General features: G+C 37.8%; 1 protein-coding gene across 4 annotated transcripts in view; it reads left to right on the forward strand.

Moving 5' to 3' along the window:
- Window positions 1–16540: 16540 nt before the first annotated feature.
- The window catches only part of DNM3 (dynamin 3), a 612108-nt gene continuing 607402 nt past the window's right edge, over window positions 16541–21246 (forward strand). For all 4 annotated transcript variants that reach the window (XM_044672207.1, XM_044672209.1, XM_044672208.1 and 1 more), the window contains exon 1: window positions 16541–16701. In XM_044672207.1, coding sequence (XP_044528142.1) covers window positions 16541–16701 — 161 coding nt within the window. The remainder of the gene's footprint in view (window positions 16702–21246) is intronic.

A 21246-nucleotide genomic window follows, 5' to 3' on the forward strand; every position in this document is an offset into this window, starting at 1 on the left:
TTAAGAGGGAATGGGAAAGGCTTTTGTAGATAGTGGAACCTTAGATAAGACTTGAAGGAAGCCAGGAAGGAGAGTTGAGGAGGGAGAGCATTCCAGGTAGGGAGGACAGCCAGACAGATTGCCCAGAGCTGAGAAATGAAATCTAACCTTTAAGTACTGGCAATGGCAAGGATCCTTCTGGTTTTGCATTCTGCTGATATGGTTTTACAAGATGTGTAGCAAGAATGGACTCATCAGATAAAATGAAAGCTATTAATAATTTTGAAATTATTGAAAAATAATAAATATGAAATAATGAAAAATACTCCAAATCACTATTGATTAGAGAAATGCAAATTAAAACAACTCTAAAATATCACCTCACACCTATCACATTGGCTAATGAGACCAAAAAGGAAAATGACAAATGTTGGAAGGGATGTGGGAAAACTGGGATACTAATACATTGTTGGTAGAACTGTGAACTGATATAACAATTCTGGAGAGCAATGTGGAAACATGCCCAACAGGTCCTAAAACTATGCAGGCCCTTTGATCCAGCAATACCATTATTGGGTCTCAATCCCAAAGAAATCAGAGATAGAGAAAAAAAACCTACTTGTACAAGAATATTTATAGCAGGTTTTTTTTGTAGTGGCAAAGAATTGGAAACTGAGGGGATGTCCCTCAGGGAATGGTAGAATAAGCTTTGGTATATGGTTGTAACACAATATTATTGTGCCATAAGAACTAATGAATAAGATGAGTTCAGAAAAATCTGGAGAGGCTTTTATAAACTGATGCAAAGTGAAGTGAGTAGAACCAGGAAAACAGTACATTTAGTAACAGAAATATTACATGATGATCAGCTGTAAAAGACTAAACTATTATCAGCAAAACAAAGTTCCAAGAAAACTTCAAGGGATCCATCATAAAAAATGCTGTCTCTAACCAAAGAAAGAACTGTTGGAATCTAATTACAGATCAAAGAATTCCATCTTTTACTTTATTTTCTTCATGAGTTTTTTACTGTAGGTGTGATATGTGTCTTCTGTCACAGCATGGGGAATATGAAAAGAGGTATTGCATGAAAGCACTGCTATAAACTACATCAGACTATGTACTGCTTTGAGGAATGGGAGCAGAGAGGGAGGGAAGGAGAGAATCTGAATAGCAAAATGTCAGAAAACAATTTTCAAAAATTGTTTCTACAAGTCACTCAAAAAAAGAATAGACTCACCAAACATTAAAATCAAAATAGGAGAAGCTGTAGAATGAAAAGGGAGAGCTCACACACTGAATTTATATTTACTCAAAACTTTCCTAGGGATTGGCAGTGGATTCCCCAACCCTTTTAAGATACACAGCCTTGAGAAATTTAAACTTATTCTTTGGGTATATTCTCTTTTCCTTTTCTATAAAGTCCATTTTATGACCGTCTTTGTAAGAGGAGCCATTTGAGAGTATCCCAGGTGAGAAGCTACTGACTCCAGCAGCCGCAGGATTGAAAGGATATCATCATGGGATGCTCTTCATATTACCTCTTCAGCTACTTATTGAGTTGCTGCCTTACAATCTAGTAACACTATGGCATTGCTCCTGGTACTTTATCTGCTTATCACATCCTGACTCACTTGGGCAAGCAGAAGATTCACTCTTGCTACACCTAACTTGAGAAATCTAAGCACGAAACTTATTTCAATGGTTTGGCTCCTCATCTATGCTCACCAGGGAGGCTAAAAGATGCACTACCCATTTCAATTCTCATTTGGTACCTGATATGTGTCCCACAATATCCCAGAAGTTATGGATAAGTGCCATACTCTTAACATATTAATTTATAGATGGCAATTCAATCTCACCTTAGTCAAATCCTTCCTTCAAGCAATCATGAAGTATTTTCTATGTGTAAGGCAGAGAGATGACAAAAAGTGAAACAAAAAGAGTTATTTTTTTCCCCCTAGCATCACAGAGGAACTATTGGGGAACCTGTGATCAGATAAGTCTATACACAGATTTGAGAATGAGATCACCAACAACTAGGAGAATTAGGAGAGCCTTTCTGTAGAATGTGGCACATGAAATACTCCCTGAAGGAAATCAGAGAGTCTAAAAGTTGGATATGAGAAGGGAGTCCATTCTAGGCATGGGTTTGAATGAAGAGTTTGCTTCAAAGGCAGGGAAGGGAGGAGGGAATAGTGCATTTATTAGGCACCTACTATGTGCCGGGCACCATACTAAGCACTTTACAAATATGATCTCATTTGATCCTCCCAAGAACGCTCGGAGGTAGGAGCTATCTTTATCCCCATTTTACAGATGAAGTGAGAGATAGGATACTGACTTCAGAAATGGCAAATAGGCCAGTTTGTTTGAAATGGGCAGTGTGTCAAGGGAAATAATTTAAAAGAAGTCTAGAAAGTAGGCTGGGGTGTGATTGTAAGGGACTTGTAATGGTAAACTTAAAAATGTCCTATATTAATGATTATTTTTGCAAATAGATTTCTGTAGTAATAGATTTATCTAGTACTCTCAAATTTTTTTTTTGTTTTGCTTATGGACAGCTAGGATTAGGGGCAGGTAGGTGGCTCAGTGGATTGAGAGCCAGGCTTAGAGACAGGAGGTCCTGGGTTCTAATATGACCTTAGGTGCTTCCTAGGTCAGTGACCTTGGGCAAGTCACTTAACCCCCATTGCCCAGCCCTTACTGCTCTTCTGCCTTGGAACCAATACACAGTATGGATGGAAGGTAAAGGTTTTAAAAAAAAAAAGGACAGCTAGGTTCAAATGAGATAATATTTATAAAGAACAATACCTGGCACATGATAGGTGTTTAATAAATGTTTATTCTCTTCCAATGTTTCCCTTTCTCCTCATTATTATTTCTCTCTCTACTTCAAGGATCTGCTTCATTGCACAGGGGAGAAAACTGAACCCTCTTTCCAAATGTTCCACATGTTGCTTGGGCAGCATCCTTCTTCCCTGCCCTCACCTCCCCGGGCACTGATGCCTTGTCTAATGGCTCTAGAGCTGGACTGGGAAGGAAAGCAGTAGGAAGGGCTTCCACAAAGGACATCGCCAGGGAGCCCCCTGGTCTTTGGGCCAAGGTAGGAGAAGGAAATATATTGTTTTAGTAAATGGCCTTATAACAAATCCTGGATCCCTCCTTTCTCCTTGAACTAAAGCAGCTCCAGGTCAGGGCAGGTCAAATATTTTAGAAGGGTCAATCAAGTCTGTTTGGTTTCCCACTTTGTGGTCCAAGGTGAGGAGAAGCCAGTTAGGTAGAGAATGGAAAGCGTTGAAGCTTAGAAGGTTACAAGAAGGGAAGATTACAGGTCTTTGGGGGAAGGACTTCAGAAATAGGCTGAGACAGGAGGAAAAAAGAATGTGGCTAGTGGGTCATGTTGGACAGAGAAATTCTAGGATCCCCTCCATTCACACTCATTTTTCTCATTCTGTATCTAGGGCTCTTAGGAACAAGAAAAAAAATAAGAACATCCTCTTGCTTAAACTGGATGAATCAATGATTTGCTGTCAGGTCTCCTTTCCAAGTGTGGATCCTGACCCTTACATGTGGGGAAGGGCCAGTGTCAGTGGATGGGTGATTAGCACGACTGCCAGACAGGCCTTTTCCTAATGAGCCACCACTGAGAGGCCTGGCTTTGCCTGGTGTTCTGACAGGGAAATTAATTTTTGGTTGGAGAGCTGATTCATTCGAGAAGAGATGCATACTCATGCCCAGAGAACAGATCCCCATCACACTCACCGCAGCGATGGCATCTGGAAACAGACTTCTTCTTTGGAGCCGCAGCTGTCATTGTCCAGATGTGAATGACCCAGAGGGAGAAACGTTTCTCAGGGCTCTGAGCCTGGGTTTCCTTTTCTTGCACACTCATTTCTGCAGCAGGGGAGAAGCACAGAGTGCCCTAACTAAATCAATGCCATAGTGCTGTTGGGATGGAAGCTCAGCCCTCCCAGCTGACCTCATGTTTTTAAAGAATGTAATCCTTCAAGCCAGCGTGGGATGTCTGTATGTGAGTGTGCTCTTAGTCGGGATAAAAAGGAGTAAATTATGGAAGAGGGAAAAACAGTTGAATTTGCCACTTTGTTTCTGTGTGGTTTCTCGCTTTCCATCTTCCCAATACATATTTATCAGCTTTTGTGAGCCTTTAAGCAGGCATATTTAGGCATGAAGGGAAATGGAAATTCTATTCCTCAATGTCAGTTAATTCAACAAATTTGAGTGCAAAATACATAGTAGGCAACTGGAGGGGTGTGTGAGGCAGTAGATATAGGGAGGGACTTGGAGTCAGGATAGATCTGAATTTAAATTCTGCCTTAGACACTTGCTAATTGTATGAACTTGGGCCAGTCATTTATCCTCTCTCTGTCTTAAACTTTTCTTCATCTTTAAAATAATATATACCATACTGTACTGTACTATACTGTACTGCAATATAATATAACATAATGCAATATAATATAGTATAACATAACATAATATAACATAATATAACACAACATAACACGATATAATAGTATAACATAATATAATGTAACATAATATAACTTAACATAATATTATGTTATAATATTATCATACCATACAATACAAAATAATATAATATAATATAATACAATACAAAATAAAATAATATAATATAATACAATACAAAATAATATGATATAATACAATATAAAATAATATAATGTAATACAATGTAATATAATATAATATGATATCATGATATCATGATATAATAAATATAATATAATAAATATAATATAATATAATATAATATAACATAATACAATACAATACAATATAATATAATAATATAATACAATATAATATGATATAATACGATATGATATGATATATTATAATATAATACAATAAAACATACTACAATACAACACAATACAATTCAATATAATAAAATATAATATAATAAATATAATATAATGAATATAATATATTATAATGTAATGTAATATAATATAATAATAAGAGCACCTACCTCCCAGAGTTGTTGTGAAGATCTAATGAGATAATCTTTTAAAAGTACTTAGGGGGTAGCTAAGTGGTTCAGAGCCTGCAGATGAGAAGTCCTGCATTCAGATTTGACCTCAGATACTTCCTAGCTGTGTGACTCTGGGGCATCACTTAAACCCAATTGACTAGCCCTTACTGTTCTTTGGCAGTACCTACACTCAGTATTGATTCTAAGGTAGAAGATAAAAGTTAAAAAAAGTGCTTAGGAAATTTTAAAGCACAACATAAATTCTAGCTATTATTATTGTTTATCTTCATTTTATTTTAATAACAAAATTCCACTCAAGTTTTCCAAAGTTATGTGATTCATGTTGTCTTCCTCTCTTCCCTCCTCCTTCCCAGAGTTGACAAGCAATTCAATCTGGGTTATAATATATTATTATCTAGCTATTATTATTATTAAAACATTCTGCTATGTCCTGGGGGATACAAAGACAAAAATGAAATAATTCCTTCTCCTAAGGCATTTATGTTTTTTTAGAGATAGTTAGTGAGGAAGACCATGTCTACAAAAGTAAGTAAATACCAAATATATATGTAAATATCTTGATATTTCAACAGAAAGAATTTCCTTTATGTCTCAGCTCAATGATGATTTTTAGGAAGAAGCCTTTGCTTTGGGGATTCCAGTGCTGGTGCCTTCCCTGTGAGATTACTTCCTATTTACACCTGTAATGCACACACCACATAGTTATTTATTTTTCCCATTAGAATATGGCCTCCTAGAGATCAGGGTTGTGTTTTTATCTTTCTTTGCATTCCCAGACCTTAGCCCAGTGCCTGGTGCAGAATAAGCACTTGTCAGTCAATGCTTGTTGACTGATGGCTGTGGGATAAGGAAAGTCCTCAGCTAGGAGGAGTTACTTAGTGTTGCTTTGAAGGAAGTGAAGGATTTTAAGTGCATTCCAGTGATGAGGAGGGGCACTTGGCAAAAGCATTTAGGTCAAAGTAGGAATATCTAGACAGAACAAAGAGCAGATCCTTTAGATTGGAACCCAGAGTAGATCGAGGGGGAAAATTGCAGTAAGATTGGAAAGGTAGATGAGGACCAGATTGTGGAGGGCTTAGGAGGGAACCTGAGGAGTTTCCATTTTATCCAAAATGTAATAGGGACCTATTTTTGAGTAGGGATGGTGTGAAGACTTGGGATAGGAGAAATATGAAGTCATTCTGGGCTGAAAATTTGTTGAAAGATCAAAACAGGGAGTGCAGGAAGGTGTGCTATCGAAATATTTAATCTTTCTTAATGACACACAGTGGTGTTTCCTGATAATAAAAATCAGGGATTGGGAGGTTTCATTTGTATAACTTTAAGTCACCTTCTCACCATCTCATTTTGCTTATTTGCAAAATTCGAAGTGTGCCAGATGCTAAGGTCAGAAAACACTTTCCTAAGTCAGATGAACCTTGTAGCTGAGAGTAAAGATGACCGAGAAAAGCTGGATGAAAGCAATTGTTTGTATGGGAACTTCAAGAGCGTGGGGGCCTCTGCAAGGAAGGATGTGTAGGTTATGTGGGTAGGATTTGGCAGGGGCCAGAAAAACATATGTATTATATATATAACCAAATACATATAATTATGAATTATATATCCTACTTAAAATTATATAATCATTATTTGTAATTATATCCTATTAGACTATATAATTATAAATTACACATCCTATTTGCAATTATATAATTATACCACATTAGAATACATAAGTATAAATTATATATACTACTTGCAATTATATAATTATTTTAAATTATATATCCTATTTATAATAATATAATTATTTGTAATTATATCATACAATATATAACTATAAATTATAGATCCTATTAATAATTATGTAATAATTATTTATAACACATAATAATATATGACTATAAATTATATATTCTATTTGTAACTATGTTATTATTATTTATAATTATATCATATTGTAACATATAACTATAAATTATTTATCATATTTATAATTATAACATAATTACAAATTATACATCATATTTAGAATTATTTAATTCTAAATATGTGATTATTTATAAATATGTTATATTATAATTATCTTATTTATAATTGCATATAAGTATAAAATAACTGAATGATATTATATGATAATTATATAACTATAATGTACATTAGATATAACAGACATTTAATTTACATTTGAAAGGCCTTTATAATTTTTTGGAGTATTCTTGAAATGAAACACGGCACTTCCTCTCTTAATCCTTTTTTAAGCTCTTCTTATTTGTACTGTGAGGAAACAAGAGAGAGATGGAAATTTAACCTAATCTCAACTTTTCCACAAAAAGAAATAGTTTATCCTCCTCTTCTCTCACTGTCCTTTAAATATTTGCACGTATGTGTGAAAGAAGCTCTTGATCTCCATTACTGTATAATATGAAAATTTATGGTGATTCGTGCTCTCTGAAAGTCTCCACTTATTTCTTCACTTCCTCTAAGAGTATACAGTCCTCCTACCATTGTGATTTACCAGATACAGAAGAGCTAAAATTGATCAGGAAGATAACAACGAACTGTGTCATTATTTTAGTCTCATAGATCTTTATTACATAAATTATTTGTTAATTATAATTAATCCACAAGGGAGGGAATATATCTGTATACAATTGAGATTTTATCAAAAAATCTTGCTCGAGACATTCAGTCTCTGGATAGCATTGACCATAAAGCACTGCATGTGGAAGAGATCAGGGTTCCATCCTATCTTTTCTACTAATGAGCTGCTGTATCACCTCAGCCAAGTTATTTAAGTACCTCTGTGACTCAGCTATAAAATCAGAGTCAGACTAGATAATTTCTAGTCTCTCAGGGTCCTTAGAGCTCTAAAATTCAATAGGTCTATGATTCATTAAGTGTGTACGAAACAAGGATGACTGTCTAATGTTTGCAGGCATGCCTATTGTGATTACTGTGAATTTCCATTTGTGGGATCTCAAATAGGCTGCCAGGAATGGGAATAAAAGATGCAAGTGAATCTAAAGATACCTTGTTTTATTTCATCCTTTACTTTCTGTGGATAGCTGATGGGGGAGATTAAAATTTGCTTTTGCAAAGATAAATGTTTTCTTGTTTCAAAAATATTTTTGCAACTTTGGGATACAAGGTGTTTTCCTATCTCAAAATCAGATTTACAGATCCAATTGGTTAAAAACTGTAATAGTTTTTATTTGACGTGTCAGTGGCATTTTTGTAGGAGATAACACAAAAAGGAAACATATAAAGCATACTTTTTCATCTTGAAAAAAGGAGAGAACCAGGGAGAGCTCTACTCAATCTGGAGATCAGTTCTGCCCTGATCAGGTTCTCTGTTCTGAAAAAATGGATTAATTTTGTCATTGTTCATGTTACTCCTCTGTAAAGTAAAAACAAGAAAGAAGATATTGGAAAAAATGTGAAGTAGGCAAACTTTGTCCTGAATTTCTTATCCAAGTGGTTTCCTTGAGTTCTTTCTCCCTAAAATGTCTACTTTATGTACTAAAGTCAGGCTTTGCTTCTTCAGCTAGCTATCATTATTAGAAATGTAATATTTCCCAAGGCTTTGGGTGATAAAATGTTGACTCTTCTGGTCATTCCAATAGTGAACTCTTAAAGGCTCAAAGGAACGAATCTTTAATGGTGGATTTAGGATACAATGATAAGTAATTAGGGAGTTATTTTTGGTCAGATGGATCTTCCTGAGTTCTTCAAGTCACATTATAGAGATAGATGCTTACTCTGGTCTTATCATTAGACTAAAATTTTATTATTATGTAATTAGAAGTGTCATACTTGAAGCTGAAATCCTGAGTTTGGAAAGGAATAAGATTAAAATGTAATTTGGGGATATTTAATTAATAAAAATACAACAGGACATAGTATGAGTTCAGATGTACAGATGTATCTTTTCATATTTATATATTTTGTGTGGGATGTGGAACCAATAAGTCACCTCTTTATACTTTGTATGGCTTGCACATCTGCAGGGAGACTGCAGGCTGATACATTGCATCTAGATTAAGAGTAATCTCCCAATTTTACCAAGTTACTGCTATAATCCTCAGATGATTTGGACAGTTTGGATTTGTGAGTCCAAAACAATGTTTCTCATGAAAAAAATCCCTTTAATCAACCACTACCTGTTAATGAAGAAAAAACAAAAGTTTTTTGAATAATGCGCTGTCTCCCAAATTACTTTCTTTATAACATGCTTAAAGACCTATAAGCATAAATCACATTTTTATGACAGTACTGCAAGTGTACCAGAGGATCTTTCCATTTAAAGAAAACCTGTTTTTAGTTCTTTGCTGCTGTGAAAAGTGTACGTACAATATTGTTGATATATGTGGGATCTTTCTATTTATTACTGACCTCCTTGAGGCATATGGTTAGCAGTGGGATCTCAACATTTAAGTCACTTACAATAATTCCGAATTGCTTTCTGGAATGGTTGGACAAATTTATAGTTCTAACAATTGTTTACTTGTCTTTTGAATATGATTAATGCAGAGATGCATGGGAAACTTCTATGAACAGAAGCAAAGCAGAAGCAGGAAAACATTGTACATAACTATATTAACACATGTGGAAAGAACAAGGAAATAATTAAAACTGACTGGTGTGAAACTATGATGGCCAAGCTTGGCCCCAAAGAGGAACAATTTGAATGCACTTCCTTCCCCTTTTTGTGTAGCACCTCTACCAGAGAAGGATTTGGCAGTTCTCTGAAGGATGCCTGGCTGAGAAACATCTGAGCCTATGACTTTGGGTATTGATTATAGAGACTTCGGAGGAGACAGAAGTAGAGTTTGAGAGAGTCAAGGCTCAACTTTTGAGTGATGAACAGGAGTCCTTGGAGCCTTTACTCTCATGAATTCTATTGTAGACCAGTGATGGCGAACTTATGGCATGGGTGCCAAAGATGCACGCAGAATGGTCTCTGTGGACATGTAGTCGCCCTCCCCAAAGTTCATTACTAGAAAGGCAGAGGGACTTGGGCAGAGCTGCAGCCCTCCCCCTCTCTACTGTGCCTGAGGACATTTTTTCACATCTCTTGCCCCTCTGCCTAGCAGCCCAATGGGAACTCACAGGAGTTAGGTGGGCGGCTCACAGGTGGCAGAGCTGGAGGGGAGTGGAGCACTTGGATCACTCCCCTCTCCCTCTCTACACTCACTGAGGACATTCCTCACTTCACCTGCCCCTCCGCTCAGCAGCCCAATGGGAATGCTTTCTCCCTTCCCTGTGTGGGGTAAAGGGGAACAGGGTTCCCCCAGCACTTGGTGGTGGGGCAGGGCTTGGCACTCCAGCCCTAAAAGGTTTGCCATCACTGGTCTAGACCCATCTGTATTAACAGCCTCATTCCATCCATTTCTATTTTTATTATTTGATTGATATCTCTTCTTGTTATCCATGTCTTTCATATAATTTGTCCCCTCCTTTATTTCCTAATTATTCACTTGAGCCCAGGAACAGAATACTGCTACCTATAACAGAGATATTAAATTCAAATAGAAAAGGGGCCATTAAACCATCCATAAGAATCCTTAAAGGCTGCATATTGACTCAGAAAACCACATATTAACATTATCTACGTTTTATTATATTTTTATTTATTTTCTTAAACATTTCTCAATCACATTGAAATCTGGTTCCTCTCCTTAGAAAGTGTTTGTGAACCATTTATTTTCTGCCTCTGACCTACAAAATAACCAAATAGTTCATTTTAAAAATCACCTTTGTGGATAGACTTTCAGTGTGCTGCAGTCAGGAAACATCACATTTCTGTCTTGTATTGGTGTCCTATTTGGCAACCTTGCAGTGTGATTACTGGTGAGTTCCCATCTGTTGGCTCTCATACTGACTTCAGGGAGATAAACAGACGAGTCAAGTGGTTCTGAGGGTAGGTTTTGCTTTCTACTGACAGCTGGTGAAGGAGATGGGAGATAAAAATGAGGAGGCTTCTCATTAATAGTAATGACTGACATTTGTAGAGTACTTTAAAGTGTGCTAAGGCTTTTACATATATTATTTTATTGAAGCCTCATTATCGTCGAAATAGGTAATATAGGTTTTATTATCCCCATTTTCCAGATGAAGAAACTGAAACTCGAAGAGGTCTAAATTTATACTTGCATGATGCCACACTAAATGCAGGAGTTGGTATTTGGACCTGTGATTTTCTGACTCAGAGGTCGACATATGCCAGTAATCTTACCTGGGGAAGTATTGTCAGAGGGTGCTACAGGGGAAAAGGTCTAGGGTTCAACTTTTAGTTCTGGGACTTATTAGTTAGAGAGTCGTGGGCAATTTATTTAACCTTTTCATGCCTAAGTTTTCTCATTTGTAAAATGAAGATAATAATGAATATCACAGGTTTGTGAAGAGAGTACTTTTAAGTCTAATAGTAGTATCTAAATGTGAATATTGTTAGTCTTTACATTTTTCTATGTGAAGTACTCAAAACTTGTTAGAGGTCTATTTGTCATAAGACCTCTGGGAAAAAATCAGGGAAAAGTTAATATTTTAACATTAGAGAGATACGAGAATTTATATATCCCAAAGAATATTTTTTTCCTTTAAACTAGTCACCTTGAGAGTCCACACTATATATACATATATACATATGTATATATATATATACACAGTATATATATATATATATATAAGCAGTAACAATAATACTAGAATTTATATATATTATACATATATATAAAATAAAGTATTATTGCTACTGCTTGAAACATTTTCAGAGAACCTCCTTTGGAGCTGCCTTATGAGCACATTTTTGGAACATCTTCATCTTTTGAAAGTAAATCTTGAATTTTAGAAATAGTCGAAGGACATACCAAACCACATCTGTTAAATAAGGTACAAGATGATAAAGATGGCTGACTAATACCATTTTTGGTTCTAAATGAAGTGTGATTGTCAAGTAATGAGATTCATGTGACTTGTCAAGGGGCTCTGAAAGTGATTTCCAAAGTGGAATTCCATAAGTGCTTTGAGCAAGTTGATACTGCTGGAAGATGTAGATAGCCTCATAAATTCATAGTCCATGATCAGGTAGGTTTGTTTGAAAGGAAATTACTGTAACAGATCTCATTATTTTATATTCACAGCTTAAAGACATCCTTCACTTTAAGAAATTCACAATTAGTTTGAATATGTAGACCTTTTCTCTGAGGTTCTTAATTTTTGGGTTAAGGACTCCTTTGGCAGGCTGGTAAAGCTGATGGATTCCTCCAAATTTTTAAATGCAGAAAATATATAGGATTGCAAAGGAAACCAATTTATCAATATATGAAATAGTTATGAAAATCTATTTTTTAAAAAGTTCTCAGACATCAGGTTAAGAACTCCTCATCTAATCCAAGTCCATTTTAGAGATGAGAAAAAGTCAGACCAGTACAGTAGAAAGAGTTTTGCCTCCAGTCAGAGGACCTAGGTTCAAATCCAACTTCTGATAATTACTATTTGGGGGAAAACCATGCTTTTACTTTCCTCACACCTCTCTTTGCTCTCTGGGCAAACTTTTTCCTGTTCTGGGAAAACCTCTGCCCTGAAGCCCTGAATCTCTTGAGGCAAAATTTGATTGAGTGATTTGCACACACAACTAGTAAGAGCTGAAGCAGAATTCAAACTCAAGTTTTCTATCCAAGGCCAGGGGGTTATCCATTGCTCCATCTAGCTGCAGAATCTGTCTAGCATCATATCTTCTTATTTTCTACTTCCCTCAATTCTCTATAATATTCGAGTCATACTTGCCTTTCTCTGTTACTCAAACTTGGCATTCCACCTCCCTTTTCAGACTTCTTCATCCCTAGAATGCTCTCCCTTACATCCTTAAAGACTTAGCATTCTTAGCTTTACTTAAGATAGCTCAAAAGCCAACCAACCAACCAACCAATCAATAAATATTTATTAAGAATGTACTATGTGGAATTGCTTATTGGCTCTGGGAGTGGGGAAGGAAGAGGGGAGGGAAAGAAAAATGAATCATATAAACATGGAAAATATTAAAAAAAAATAAAGATACTGGGAGGGAGAGTGAAAGAACCTACTATGTGCCAGACACTGTGCCAAGTGGGATCTGTTCCCTATCCACCCCCCCCCCCTTTCCTCCCATCCTTTATCACCTCTTCTCCCACTAGCACTATCCCCTCTAAGGTCACTTTCTACCTTTTCTGTATAAATATTGTATGTCCTCTTTTATATATGCTATTTCTCTTATTGGAATAAGCTCAGTGAGGGCAGAAATTGCCTTTTTTCCCTTTTGTATCCCTTATACCTAATATAGTACCTGACATAGAGGAAACTTGTTGATTGATTGTGTGTCTGAATGGTTGGGGGAGAGCTTTATGGGGTAGCTAGTGGCATAGTGGAAATAGTATTGAATTTGAGCTAAAGAATATTTAAATCACCTTCTTTTTCCTTAGTGATTTCCAGGCATTACCCCTTCTCAAATCTCATACATCTTTAGTTCTTTTCCTTTTGTTTAAAAGCATGCTCAGTTTCCTTCTGTCCTAAAAAAAAAAAAAAAAAAAGAAAGAAAAAACTCAACCTTTCTTTGACTCTGCCATCTTTTAACCTTTCTTCTTGTCCTTTTTTCTTTGCTTATTCATCATTCACTCATTTTTTTGGTTCCTTCCCTATCCTTCAACTGAAAGCTCTCTCTGTAGTCACTAATGTACTAATGAACAAATCCAATGTCCTTTTCCACTCTGTCCTCGTCTACTTTGGCTTCTTTGTGATATTTAATATGAAACAATTCTCCAACTTATGAATTTGTACTCATTTTTTCTTTCTACCTCACTCTTCTGTTTCCTTTGCAGGCTTTCCCTCTTTCTCCATTTAGTTTCAAAGTAGATTCTTCCATTTTTCTCTTCTAAGCTTCTTTTCTTTCTCTCCATATTCTCCCTTGGTGACTTAGAACACTTTCTAATTATCATTTCTATGCAGATGACTCCAAAATCTGTTTCTATGCTCAAGGCATCCACACAACCCTCAACTCACCTTCTATTTCCAATTGTCTGCTAGCTATAGCCTTATAACCTATATCCTATAACCTGTGTATCCTTTCAGAATTTTATTATTTTTTAAAACCCTTACCATCTATCTTAGAATAAATACTAAGGCTAATGGTAAGAGCTAGGCAATTGGGGTTAAATGACTTGCCCAGGGTCACACAACTTGGATATATCTGAAGCTAGATTTGAATCCAAGACCTCCTATCTCCAGGCTTGACTATCTACTGAACCATTTAGCTGTCCCATTTCAGAATTCTAAACTTATACCACAATAAATTCATTATCTTCCCTCCTAAAATTCCCTCTCTTAATTTCTCTTTCTGTTGATGGAACTACCATCTTCCCAGTCTTTCAGACTTGTAATCATGGAGCCATTTTGGACTTTTCCTTATTCCTCAACCCCACTTATTCATTCAGTTACTGTGCCTTATTACCTCTTCCTCTGCAGTATTTATCAAGTCTGGCCTCTCCACTCCATTCTTGCTACAACCACCCAATGTCAGGCCCTTAGTTCTCTTATGACAACCTCTCAAGCTTGTCTAGGTAGTTTTGACTCTGATTGCATTCTTTTGAATGAAGCATGTCTCATAGGAAGGGCTATTTCCTTTAACTTACTCTAAATTTACCCCCTTTCCCAACCATTCTCCACACTGCTGCCCAAGCAATCTTCCTAAAATTCTGCTATAGTTATGGCTCTCATCTTTTCAGTGGCAATATATTACCCAGTGAATAAAGTATACCCTTCTGACTCTGGCATTCAAGCCTCTCCACTATCTGGCTCCAGCATACTGGTCTAAATTTGTTATTCCTCTTTGCTTAGTCTACATTCTGGTCAAGGTGGAATATTCTTTCTTTTTTTTCTCCTTTTCTCATTCTTCCTAGCTTCCTTTGCTTTTGTTCATGTTGTACTCCATACATAAAATCAACTCAGTTTCTTTTGTTGATGCCTTTTCTTCCCTCAAGATTCCTCCTGATGCTTCCTCTTTTATGTATCTCACTTCTATTCCTCAACTCCTTGGCTTTGAAAGTGATCTTTACCCTCCTCAATTTTCTTGCAATATTTTGTCTTGTCTCTATTTAGACTTTTTCTTGTAACATAGTTACTTGTGTTGAATATTTGGACTGGCACAAAAGACTGGTATAAGTCTTAGATTTAAAGCTGTTATATTAGGGGGCATCTAGTTCAACCTCATTTTACAGATGAGAAAACTAAGGCTGAGGGAGATAAAGTTGACTTGCTTCAGAGTTGCACAAATTAGGATCAGCACATTTGAACACAGGTCTTTCAGCTCTTATCTCCAGAGCTTTTCCACGATATCACACTGCCTCTCTTGGCTCTAATCCTTGCACTATTGCGACCCCGGACAAGTCACTTAATTTTCCTGGCTATAAAATTGGTGTAATCCTATCAGCACTGTCTCTTTCCCACGGTTGTGAGGAAAAGCACTTTGTAAACCTTAAAATACTGTAGAAACGTGCGCTTATGGTGTGCTGATTTTTCATTGTTTAATGTTAAGACTTATCTTCTCAGTTAAGGTGTAAGTTCTTGGAGAGCATGATCAAATGTTTTAGAATTCTTTTATCCCTTATGCCCTGAACAATACTTAGCATTCTGCGGGGAAGCAGTTCAGACAAGGGGACATCAGGGTGTGAAGGACGTTGAGGGTACTAGTCTAAACAGAGAAAAGTGGGGCTAGAGTGTGGATCTGGAATGAATCGTGAAAGCAGGGAACGAAATTTATTTAAATAACAGGATGAAGTGTTTGGACTCCATTCTGTGGGCATTGGGGAGCCATTAGGGATTCAGGAGCAAAGGAGTGGCTTTGAAACAGGCATTTTAGAAAGATTAATCTGGCAGTAGGGCACGGAAGGAGTGGAAGATGGGGGGGAGGGGGTCGGGGAAGGTGCCCCTGGTAATTACCCGGGGTTGCCACAAAGACGAACTTAGGATGGTGCGGGAAGACAATACTTTTTATGCCATTTCCTAACCCAAACACTTTTTTTACCTTCGCAATGGAAAGGAGAGGACTCTTCTTTTCCTGGGGGCCTTAACATCTGGCTGCAACTAGGAGGGGAAGTGGAAAGTGACAGGGGGCGATAAGGGGTGGGGACAAGGGGGTGTCTTGTTTTGAACCTCAGCGATAGAGCAGTTGAAAAAGGGGGCGATGCGTGAGTGTGTGTAAAGATGTGTTTGTGAGTGTGCGTGTGTATGTGGGGGGTGGGGTAGGGGAGGGGGAGGGGGAGAGAGGGTTGAGCTGAGCACCGACCCCGCCCCCTCGGCTGCGCACGCGTGGTGCGGACCCTTAGCTGTCAGAGGAGCCCACAGGCTGCCGTGGGGCAAAGAGCCGGGGCGTCGGGTGGGCAGCGCCCGGGATCCAGCGGACCGGCACCCCGAGGGCAGCGGCGGTTGCTGGCAGTGGAGCTTGGGAAGGGTTGGGGTTCGAGACAGCCAGCCGGGGTCGGCCGGACTGGCGGGCAGGCAGATAGGATGGGGAACCGGGAGATGGAGGAGCTGATCCCGCTGGTGAACCGGCTGCAGGACGCCTTCTCGGCGCTGGGGCAGAGCTGCCTGCTGGAGCTGCCGCAAATCGCCGTGGTGGGCGGCCAGAGCGCGGGCAAGAGCTCGGTGCTCGAGAACTTCGTGGGCAGGTGAGGGGGGCCGGGCGCGCGGATAGCGGGGGGACGCCCCCCACTGGGAGTGGAGGAGGTGGGGGGCGCAGCGGTCCCTCTCTGGGCGGTTGGAGTGCGGCCGGGGCACGCGGAGTCAGAGCGAGGCTGGGGGGCTGGGAAGGTGGTCGCGAGCGCAAGGCTGGGGGCGGCGCAAGAGGAGCGCGAACCGGAGTGATGGGGACTCTCTGGACCCTGGACTCAGCGGGCGGGCGGGGCTGGCTCTGGGATGTCTTCTTCTGTGTGTGTGTGTGTGTATGTGTGTATGATGTGTGTGGGGTGTGTGTGTATATTTGTGTGTGCGCGCGCGCGCAGAGGGACATCTTCCACCCCCCCCCACCCCCCGCACTCCCTGCCCCTCTCTGACTGGAGGGTTTTGGGGGGCTCCTCCTGGCTGCCTCTCATCCTGGCATACAAAGCCATTTCCTCCCTTTCCTCCTGCTGTGAGCGAGTCCTGGCGTGGGGTGGGGTAGGGTGGGCCGGGGCAGTGAAGAGTGCACCTCCTTTACCTCCCCAGTGATGCCCACGCTGGCCCTTCTCCCTGCTGTCTAACTAGAGCTCTGCTCTGGGCTGCCTTTTCCCGTTATCTCTCCTCCGTAAGCTCTCCATCCGCCCGGCAAAGAGGTCCTCCGTCAGAATCTGGCTGGGGAGAGGGGAGGTTGTGCCAGTCCAGAGAGCAGTGTTTCCTTTGCTTCCCCTTTTCGTTCTTTCCTCTCTCGGCTCGGCTGCATACTATTTCAGACATTTGTTGTGTCGCTCTTCCCCCCTCCTCCCTTTTGTTTGGGCAAGGGGTGGGGTGGTGGTGGTGGTGGTGGAACGGAGCAAGGAGGCAAGGGGGAAATAAAGAAATTCTTAACATGAAGCTTATCCGCTCTTGGCTCCCTCTTTCTTTTCTTGACTTAGAAGTTGAAGGATAAAAGGTGGCGTTTGCATTTATTCACAATTATATGCGTTGCAGAAATCTAGGCAAGGAGTCTACTGTTTGTGTACGTGGACTTTTGTCATCTGGGGGTGCTATGTCATTCAATGAATCACATCAGCCTGTGAATTTTGACTGGCACCTTTCCCGAACTCTCTCTCATCCCCCCCCCCCCCCCCCAACCTAAACCTCTCCACCTTCGTCTTTTCCTTCCCTTTCCTTGGCTGTTATTTTGCTACCCGTCCCAAAGATGACATTCCGTTCTGTTCAATTTGAATCTGAAAGATACTTGTGGTTTTTGCCCTAACTCCTACTAGGGAATGAGGGAAGAGCAGAAAAAAACTATTTAAATCAGAACAAGACTTTCTGCCACTGTTTAGTTATAGAAAGAGCAGATATACCTCGCGTGACCTGGGTTAAATGGTGAAGACATTTGCTAACAATAGGCCAATTTAAAAAACTTAATGAGGACCTAGAAGTCTGTTAGTAAGCTATAAGCTAGTCAGAAAGGTATGTTAGTAGAGAAAGCATGTAGAGGGATCTAGGAATTTCAATTTTTTTTCTTGATTAATGGTTTATGGTTTTAAGGATTTTTTGGGGGGAGCGGAGTGAATCTAATTTTTAAATCTGTAAAATTCAGAGAAAGTTGTATATTCCTATTTAGTCTGAGGTTGTGTTTATAAAGTGCTTTTTTTGTGTTTCTAGAAAAGATGCTTTCGTCATTTTAGAGGTTAAAAAAATTAATGACTATTTTCTTCATGGATTTGGAGGTAGTATGGTTAGCAACAGAAAAGGAGCTGAGTGCTATTTGGCTTCCTAATCACTAAGCTGAAGTGCTCTGACAGCTGCGTAATCAGTCTACTTCAGTTTATTCATTTGTTTTGAATAATAATAATAATGATAAAAGTAAAGATAGAACATTCTGCTATATCATCTTGGAAAAGGACCTAGGAAAAGTGAGCCTAAAATAAGTGAATTATAATAATTCTGTGCTTTTGGATTGTCCTTCCTCTGGTTTTGTGACGAAAAAAGAAATGGATTTAGTGACACCATTTTCAGGATCTGGGTCTTGACTCACCTTTTTACTTTTTTTTTTTTAATAGAAAATAGGATACTTTTCATTCCAGCATTTCAAAAGCTTGTATGTGAAATCATGATGCTTAATATTGATTTAAAGTATGTTTTGTTATTTAAACAGTTAAGGATTAATAATTTAAATGTTGTAAATATAGGCACTGTATTTTTAATGAATTGTTAATATTCTTAATTGGGAGCTCTGATAGTTCATATTTATTCTTTATTTGGGGAGACATCTTTGACTAGCAAATGTCAATAGTTATTCTAAATGCTTCATCCCTGCTGTTCTTTATAATGCAATAATAAGATCTTTCCCCCTCAGTCAACCTTGCTTTGACTTTGACAAGTCATGCTTCCTTTGACAAACAAGTATTTTTTTGAGCAGAGCAAGATATTTCTTTTTGTATTAAAGAATAGAAAACAATCTCCTTATAGATTTCATGCAGATTCCTGTATTTGCTCAAGTACATAAATAATTTACTATCCTCTTGTGAGTTTTGTTAATAATTGATATTGTGATATTGACAAAAAATGATTTTAAGGGAAACTCATTTGGCAGATGAATAATAGCACTTGTTATTTGTAGAGATGACCCCTCTGTCTAACAAAGCATGTATACTAGAAACTTAGTTAAAATGACCTTTTGACTTTAGTCATTGATAGAACCATTGAAGAACCAACTTTTTAATTACATGTTAGAGTTAAAGAGATGATCTGTTTTGACCATTGGCTCAGGCCAAAAGAACAAATACATTCATTTCAATCGCCTTATTTGAACCTAATTTTAATTAAAAATTTTTTTAAATTAGTGGAAATAGAAAAGAACCTCTTCCATGCTTGTAGTTTTCTCCTTCTATATATAACTATTCATTCAAGAACTCAACTTGGAGTAAAGTCACTGTGTACAGCAATAACAAGGGGCCCCTCACTGCTCTTTACTTAGTATTCTAGAAGGCTTATGTAGAAAATGATGTGCTTTCTCCTTATTAATTATTAGCAGATATCATCATTATGGACTAGTATTTCCTTCTTCCCAAATTGTCTATATCTATATCTATATCTGTAAATATTGTTTCGTCATCATTGAATGAGTTCATATGTGGATTTCTTTACCTTTTAAATATAACTGTAAACTCACTATGGGGTTTTGATTCATTATGAATAAGCTGTATGAATGATACCTTGATATTGACTTTTTTGTTTAAATGATGAATAAGTATGAGAGAATATGAATAATAAAACTGATCAAGAGAGTAAATTTCTGAGATGCTCAAGAGAAGCAGTCTGGGGTAATTGGAAAGAGCACTAGCTCCAACATCTGGGCTCAGTATCTTGGCTTGAACTCTGCCAATTAGTCTCGTTTAAGTAACCAAGGAATCAAACATGCTTTGGTTTCTTTGGTTCATCATGAGGCATTGTGGTACAATGGAACAGACATTGGATTCCCAGTCAACAGGAGCTAGAATTCAAATATTGTTGCTGACTGAATAGTTGTGTCACTCTGGGCAATCACTTTGCCACACTGAGCCTTATTTTCCTCATCTGCAAAATGGGGATACAAATATATGAGGTACCTACCTATATATTTTTATGAGGCTTAAATGTGGTAACATATACAAAATGCTTTGCAAACTTTAAAGTACTATGTGAATTCAGTTATTAAATTATTAATAATAAAAGCTAGCATTTTTATAGTACTTAAAAAACTTATAAAGTATGTTTCATGCACAATCTCTTTTGATCCTTACAACAAACTCGTGGGGTAGATGCTATTATTTTTCCCATTAAACTTGGTCTTTCAGATTCACAATGCTGGCATTTACCTTTTTTTCTTCTTCTCACATTAATACTGTGAGAATTAACTTTTTGGCCACTTAAGAAAACAAGGTTATATAACATTGACAAATGGTATTAAAATCACCTTAGCCTAAAAATAAAATATTTTTCCCTACTGGCATATACTTCTTTGGGAAGACCTCTCAGATATAATTTGTTAATTAGAGGAACTATATGTTCATAACATGTTTATGGAGGTGTTAGGTGAAAACTATACTAGTTGCTAATGTGCAAATATTTTTTAATGATATACTTGTTAACAGCTTCACAAGATTCTTTGTGTAGATTGATGGTTCAACCTCTTTTGATTCTAGCCTGAAATAGTTAACAAATTTACTCAACACACACACATTTAGTTTGTGACTAATGGGTAACAACTAACAGCTTTTTAGGAATCTGGAGTATTTTTTTTAAGCAAGCTATGTTAAGGGGAAAACATTGGTATGTCACTATTGAAATTAATCTAGTTTTGCTTCAGGATCCTAGAATAATAACATTAGTTGTCCTAAGATGAATAAGTTGAATATAGTTAAGTAATTTTTTTATTGTTAGGAGATTCTACTTAATCCTCTATTACTGAAACAGAGTGATTGTGGCAAGATAAAGTTTAAAGATTATGTATATAGTACGGTTATTAATCCCTTACTTTTCTAAAACTGATATAGATACTCCTTAGTGTTAGTATTTTTTACGTG

Source organism: Gracilinanus agilis, chromosome 4 (genome assembly GCF_016433145.1).
Source record: "Gracilinanus agilis isolate LMUSP501 chromosome 4, AgileGrace, whole genome shotgun sequence".
Classification (NCBI taxonomy): domain Eukaryota; kingdom Metazoa; phylum Chordata; class Mammalia; order Didelphimorphia; family Didelphidae; genus Gracilinanus; species Gracilinanus agilis.